Raw genomic sequence first — 7,940 nt, 5'->3', positions numbered from 1 at the left:
AGAAAAAAAAAAAGGGGAATTGAAAAAAAAAAGAAGGAAAAAAAAAGGTGAAAAACGTGAAACATGAAGAAAAAAAATGAAAAAAATGAAAAAAAAAGGCTAGAAAACATGAGAAAAAGAAAGAAGAAAAAAAAAAGAAGTTGTTCTTGTTTCAGTTAGTTATTTCAGACGGTGTTGTTTTTGACCATCTGACTCCTCTATTCTTATTCTATATTTTTTTTGAGGAGATTGTGTTTGAGTTTAGTGAGCTTTGTGCCAATTGAAGGACACTTGTACTTAGTTTTTCAGTTAGTTGAGATTCGGATGGTTTCATTATGGTCCTGTTAGGAACTAGCTTGACGCTTTTACCTCCACATTTCCATAACATGTTTTGCCTTTTCTCACCTGAACCTCACTATTCCCATATTATTTGTAAGCCCTCGGCTGTGACGGACATTATTGGTTGGAGTGCGTGCATTAGTACTTGAATTGTCTTTCATTTTTTGTTGCATGCATGCTATGTAGGTCGCAGTTAGGTGAGTGACTGTCTTTTCTTCTCTCTTTTACATATAACATTCACCCTTTGCTTCATGAGAGAAGAGTGACCATGAGAGAGTCCGATTTTGTTGGTCTTGCAAGGTCGATAGGTCGGCTATATTTCTGAACAGCTTATAACTCGTTTTCGTATTAATTGCTTAGCTTCAACTGTTAGTTTTTGTTGCATTAAATTGGTTCAAGTAGACAAGTTAAGCTAGCTCTGAGTTATCATTTCCGTTCCATTAGGTTGTGTATAGTTTTGAGTTTACTCGAGGGCGAGTAAAGGTTCAGTTTGGGGAGATTTGATACGTGCCTAATGTATAGTCTTTTTAGCCTATTTCAGCACGTATTTCTATGCAATTTTATATTATTTTTATGGTATTTTGCCCCGAATTGGCTACTTTGGTTCGTTTTGTCCATTTTGTAGAAATGAACGCGGAAGTAGTGGAATCATACTCTTTTTCGTCCTTTTTGCATGCATTTAGAGGAGACGGGATTTTTCAGAGTGAGATACGGTGTTTGGAAGCGTCATGGCACGGATTATGAGGCATTAAGGCGCGGACTCGAGCTGAAATGAAGTCAAAGTACTTGATCGAGCTGTTTTACCACTCGATCGAGTGGTTTCTACGTCCCAGAGTGGTCGATCGAGCACTTTGTACTCGATCCTTAACTTGCAGAAAGACCATCTACTCGATCGAGGACTTTTCTGGTCGATCGAGTAGTTTTGGCTGAGGATTTGGTCGATCGAGTGGTTTTAATTCACTCGATAGAGTGGTTTTGATGGTTATGGGCTTTAATCAGCCCGTGTGAATGTTTATTCCGCTAAACTTATTTACTTTGCTATTTAAGCACGCTTTACTAGGTCATTAGGACTATCTAGCTTTTATCTTAGTCAGTTTACATATAACTTTTACTGCGTACTTCATTCTTCTTGACTGTAACCTTGTTTTGGGATTATTATTGCTCGGATTCGATTGTTTTCTACGCCGGATTCGCATTGATTGTAATTCCTTCTCTTCCTTTAATAATAATTAACCTTTTGTTTGCTCTAATTCTTTGTTTGTCTCATTATTTCTTCTGCCCTAATTTCTCTTTTATGCGATTTATTGTTTATTTCATAATGTTTATTGCTGGGAATTTAATTGCTGTTAGTTTAATTAGCGACATGAGTAGCTAAACCCCTTTCATGTTGGGATTAGGGGATCTGCGGTAGAAATGTGACGATGTAGTAAATGAATTAGATGAATTAGTTGTGAGACCTTGTCACCATAGCAATTTAATTGTATTTTTTCGACTTAGTTGAGTGCACGCTTCTATGTCATCCTTTAATCTGGCTAAAATTACTCCTAGATCGAAAGATTGGACTAAATAGGCCTGCTATGAACAGTAGACTACCCTAATGAGGATGAAAGTTAAGTTAGTGGTAATTTAGGATAGAAAGTGGACCGAAAGGACCTTTCAACATCCGTCTTACATTAATTCGTCTGAGTCATTTACAGCCGAGTCACTGGACTACCGTAGTGAACCGAATTCCCGACATGTCCTTCTTTATCTGATAGTTTAATCTTATTTCCTTGCTTTTACTGCTCTTTACTTTATTTCTCTTCTTTTAAATCTCGTAGTTTAGCAACCAATTCAAACAACCCCCATTTGTTACCTTAAGATTAGAATTAGGCAACTGATAATTGCACCGCCTCCCTGTGGATTCGATACTCGACTGCCTCTACTACATTTTAGTTGAGACCGTTAGGTTTTATCTTTGACAGGGTACACGATAGCCGTGTCAGCCCTGAAAGTATATTGGCCGTGCCCCAGTGACCGACACTCAAACCTATGGGCCAGATCTGATAATCCAATCTCAGCGCCCAGGCTGTTGTTCAGAGCAACGGTGGACAAAAGGATTCTCCATGCATAAGGGGAGATTTGGGCCGTGGGTAGGGAGTTCAAACGAATGAACTCCTGAATCATCAAGGGAAAAGGGAATCTAAGGCCAAGGGCGAAGGGATAAGTGTACAAACAGATCCACCCAGCGTGGAAGGCGTCTGCTTTCTGACCAGGTTTGGGGATGAGGATCACCACATCATCACCCAACCCAAGCATAGCGATCCTAGGTATATCCTCTTGGGTTAGGTGGGAGTCGCCGGAATGCGGTCTTTTGAGGACTCCCTGTGAAGGGAAGTCGTCGTTTTCGAGGTCGATGGTGGTAGAGGAGGATGATGTTAAATGGGTCTTAGCCATGATAAACGAGGAGAGAGAAGCAGAAGTACCTGAGAAGGCGGGAGGGGGCGGCACAGACAGTGAAAGGACGTTGACGAGAAGGGATTTGAGGAGGCGGAAATTTGAAGGGTTTGAGGAGACGAAATGATGATGAAAGAGAGAATGGTGGGCGGGTGAGATTAAATAGGACTAGGTAGTTGGGGTTTTTGAGAAATGTGAATTGAAATGGAGTATGCGAGAAGTCACTCAACGATACACTGCAATTTCCCGCTCAAATAATTAGGGTTGCACTTTTCGCAGAAAATTGGGGGCAAACTGTTAGGCCCAAAATCTGGATATGGGCTGACTTGGGGCAGCAGACCTGGAAGCATTGCGGGATGCAGGATATCAGGGAGCCAGGGTAGCAGCATCAGCGGGCAACATAGGATGTGGGCTTTGATCTGCGCGGAAGAAGCTTGTGAGAGTCCAATCTGTTGCCAAATCCAAAGAAAGAAAGTCCTACCCGGTGTCAAATTAGGAATAACTTGGAGGAAAAGCAAGAAACCCTTGCTCATCTATCTCCCCTATATAAAGAGCCTCAATGCAAAGAAGAAAGATCATCGAAAAATACAAGAATCAACTCTAGCACTCACAGTAAACGAACAAACTGTACTTCCTCTCGAATTATAGTGAAAATATTGGTGGGATTCCGTCTCCCCCCGCGGTTGTTTCCCACATTGGGTTTTCCGCGTCACCAAAAATTGCTTGTGTTCTTTGTTTACATCGCTCATACAGGATAACATACAACAATCATTCAAATCATAACATAGACCTAACGCTAAGACCGCTTTAACCCTAAATTGATAGAAATTTACCAAAACAGACCCTTTGAAGTTGTTGAAAAAATTGGTCCCAATGCATACAAGATTGATCTGCAAGGAGAGTATGGTGTCCATGGTACCTTTAATGTGGGAGATTTAAGTCCCTATTATGATTCTGAGGGGGAGGAGGCACTAGGCTTGAGGGCAAGCCCTTTTCAACCAGGGGAGGTTGAAGTAGGAGCTCAAGGCCAAGGCAACCAGGTTCAGAGTCCAAGCAACACAAGCTCAAGCAATGCAGGGCAAGCTCTCAATTCAACCAGTGCAGGGTCCTGTTATAAAGAAAACTCTGAGAGTTTCAAGTCCAACCACCAGTGGCCACCAGGGCCAACTGGTCCCATGTTTTATTAAGCACAAAAAACTCTTAGGGATCCGGGATTATTTTATACTAAAATCTCACAAAAACAGGCCAAGTTGCAGAAGAGGACAATCAAAGAAAAGCAGAAAAGTAAATTGCCATTTCTGGCTAAACATTTGGGAGCTGGAGTTGTGACTTCTTTTGCCATGTCTTACCAAAATAGAGATATTACCTAAAGCAAGGTAAGACCTTGAACTGACCCAATGACAGCCGGCTCTAGAAACAACCAAAAGAAGCCATTAAGAAGGAGAACCTGTCACTGTCACTCAGCTGCAATCTTTTGTCCCTAGTCTGTTTTACCTTAGTTATTTTATTTTCACCTTATGCAGCCATTTTAAAATAGATCACTTGTTTTATGTACTATGTAAGCAACAAATCTTGGCCCTTGGATGAGATTTCTTAGGGTTTCTTTTGTACTGAACTTGAATCAAGGCCTATATAAGGACCTTTCAGCCGTCTGTAATATTCAGACTTTGATTAATGAACAAAAACCTGAGATTTCTCTCAAGTATTCTAAAATATTAATTCTTGCTTAGTCCTACAGTTAAGTTAGGCTTAATAACATTTTCAAGTGTTGATTAAGTACCTGTGGGTGAGTTTTTTTCAATCATGTGCTTGTTGTGGGTTGATTGAACCTCATTGTTGTCTTGAGCTTGATACTTTCTGTGCTTGCTGTGATTGTGTCAAACTTAAGGCTTAAATTGTTAGACTAATTTCCTGTGCTTGCTATGGTTATTAGTTTGATAATTATATCCATTTTATTCCAGAAAATTCAAAAGAAAACAGTCACATTGTCAATCCTGTGAGAGTGTTTGAATCTGTCTGTACCAGTCTGTTGTGAAAATTTCTTAAAATACTTAGAGAGCTTGTAAAATCCTGAAATTTAGATCAGTGCTAGTTTACCATATTAACTACATTGCCTCCAAATTTCATGAATTGTTGAGTTCATTTACTATTTTTACTAAATTACTGAGTTTACTGCATTCTCTGAGGAGGTGTGTGCTTGTGGCTTTGTCAGGATTCATCATTTCTGTCAAAGGTTCATGCTTTACACTGCAGGCCATATGAGTATGAGATGAGTGGAATTGAATTATTATCTCATTGTTGGGTTGCTGTTGTAGATTACCGGATCTTTAGTTTAGCCAATTTTTGTATGATATATTAACTTGATTATGTTAGTTTGATATATATAGTTCACATATTCTTATTTAAGACCGATATATCCGTCTTAATCTTAATATGTGTAAAGTATTGTACATAAGATAAAAATAATATTGCACATAAATAAAAATATTATTGCACATAAGTTAAAAATAATATGCATTGAGATTAGTAAAAAAAAAATTGTCCTATCTATGTAAGTGAGGTGTTATTGATCCGTTTTATTCGTAAGACGATATATACATCTTAAGGAAGAACTACTGATGTTAGTTTGATGAGTGTAGTTTCTATTCGTCCTCATTTTGCAATTGATATATCCGGTTATTCTCATTTCCATCAATGTATAGGGCAAAGGGGACTCTTGTCACATATTATCTGATTTATTCACATTCCACGTGATAGTCGTTCGAAGTGGCAACTAATAGATTGATTCGATTAGTTGAATTACATTAATGATGAAAGTCGTGAGAATAAAAACCGTGCTTTTTCCCTAAATTATATGTACACTAATGATGAAAACTGTATTATGTCATCAGAATGAAAAAGGTTAATTAAATTATATGTATGTTGAATTTTCAATTATAGACTTACTATATTATCATGACATTAACATTTAGTAACGCTCATTTATATGCTCATGTGTCCTGTATCCAATAATAGCGCATGTTATTATGACCCATGCATTTTTTTGCACGGGTTTAAAACTAGTTATATAAAACAAACACTACTACAAAACAGAGGAAAGAAGACGGTTGAAAACCGTCCTTATATCATGAAGGGAACCGTGCTCCCGTTGGTCGTCCTCTTTTCCTAAGAGAACGGTTGCTCCTAATCTGACCGTCCTCTTTAGATAACTTAAACAGAACGGTTCAATTTGGAACCGTCTTCTTTTGTACCCCCTTTTAGAACGGTTAAACACAGAACCGTTCTGCTTTTGCGTTCTCTTTCCAGATATTGAACCGTTCTCTTTATTAAAATTTCCCGCGCTCAATTTGCACCAACCGCTATAATTTTGAATTAATAGGGCACGGTTAATAAATAAACCGACGTCTTTGTACCTACTATTTTTTTTATATAGAATTTTATTTTTAATATTCCCAGCCTATATGGCTTAAATCAGCTATATAGCTTAAAATAATAGCGTAAAATCCTGCATTGTCATACGAAAGAATCTCCAAATACTATATTAACCAGCCTATATGGCTCAAATCAGCTATATAGCTTACAATAATAGCGTAAAATCTTGCATTATCATACCAAAAGAATCTCCAAATACTACATTAACCTCAACATACATCTCCGATCCACAAATTCGAACTACAAGTTTTGAATTAGCGTACATAAATATTTCTAAGTTCAATGTTCTTTAACGAAACAAGCAAAGTAAAACAAAACCTAACCTACTTAAGCTAAACTTCATTATCGCTTATCTTTGGCTTAAATTGGAGTGCAAAGTTGGCCCATATATCCTTCACCTCATCAATTTGCTCAAGTGTATATGACTTTGGGGCTTTAAGCATGAACTACAAACAAATTCAAAGAAAATATGTGAGAAAAATTCTATCCATGACGTCTAAATGAAAGTAAACAAATAGGTTGTAATGATTTAAATAAAGAAGCAAAAACATACATTTGGAATAATACTAACATATCTTCCTCTGATTATCTCCGGCATGTATCGACAAATATAATATCCACATAAGACGGTACCATTGGGCTGCATAGGGCACTAAAACACAAGCTCACATTATAAATACATACACACTACTTAATAAGTAAAATTAACCAAAACTAAAGTATGTTAAAACACTAAAATATTAACACACAAGAAGTACCTTTATCTTTTTCCAAACAACCTCTTTGGCCTCATATCCGGCAAGTAGATCTATAGAGTTCCTTTTATTAAAGGCCCTGTATATATTGATAGAACTTATTCCGTTTTAGTTAATGAAATGTTAATTTCAAGCATAATAGCAAAAACAAGATCACATATACATTGAACATACTTAGTAATTATACGAAGCCAGATAAATTATGGTCCAACAGGTGCATACTATTTACTTGAAAGACAGAAACTGGTGTGATTACATGCCTCTTATCTAAACACAGATTTAATAGCTGGCTTGTGCATTAGAATGAACTAAGAGTTAAACGGCCCTGAATCAGTATACAGCTGACAGCAATTTGCTGGACTGGTGTGCTAATAGAAGGGAGGGGGTCTAAAATCCTAAGAAAACAATAATCAGAAGCAAATAACAAATGCTGTAAGAAATTAGAAACAGTAGATTAACTGCGTATTCGAGTTTTCATTGATTCAGCATGAATTCATGCTTATATCTGATGTTACAGTTGCTAATTCCCGGCCTTCTAATATCAAATGACCAGCTTTTCTAAGATTGCCAAGAATGAAAAAAGACTGCAATTCACAAATGAGTAGAGTCCAAGACATGCATCATAATTTATCAGCTTAAAATCCACAAACATATGATATAACCCAACTAACTCCATACATTAAAACTGTCACTTTCTCGAGATCGTAATCACATACTTAGTAATTGTATCCACGAAAAATTGACGAGGCTCCTCATATCCGGCAGGATCACACCAATAAACTATACTTTCAGCCGGATTGATCGCACCCAACATCCAATGTTCACTATGAGTTGGAAAAAAATTAACATATCAACTTAATTATGTGTGAATCAATAAGATAATCATTATAATACTATGAAAAGAAGTTTATATTTACCCCTCGACATATGGAGCAAATATAAGTTTCCGACCTCTACCACATCCGGTACAAGTCATGGCGCTAGCAATATAATCGGATC

At 37.4% G+C, this 7,940-nt stretch overlaps 1 protein-coding gene across 1 annotated transcript; it reads right to left on the bottom strand.

The window, feature by feature from the left end:
- Positions 1–6,289: 6,289 nt before the first annotated feature.
- On the bottom strand, positions 6,290–7,940 carry LOC141629783 (uncharacterized). Its single transcript, XM_074442731.1, has 5 exons — positions 7,859–7,940; positions 7,658–7,765; positions 6,945–7,020; positions 6,740–6,838; positions 6,290–6,632 (listed from the first exon to the last, which is right to left on the bottom strand). The coding sequence occupies exons 1-5, from the start codon at positions 7,915–7,917 to the stop codon at positions 6,519–6,521; spliced, it is 456 nt and encodes a 151-aa protein (XP_074298832.1). The 5' UTR covers positions 7,918–7,940; the 3' UTR covers positions 6,290–6,518.

The sequence above is a fragment of the Silene latifolia genome, chromosome Y (genome assembly GCF_048544455.1).
Source record: "Silene latifolia isolate original U9 population chromosome Y, ASM4854445v1, whole genome shotgun sequence".
Classification (NCBI taxonomy): Eukaryota; Viridiplantae; Streptophyta; class Magnoliopsida; order Caryophyllales; family Caryophyllaceae; genus Silene; species Silene latifolia.
The sequence above is the reverse complement of the archived record's forward strand: the minus strand, read 5'-3'. Positions and strand labels throughout refer to the sequence as shown.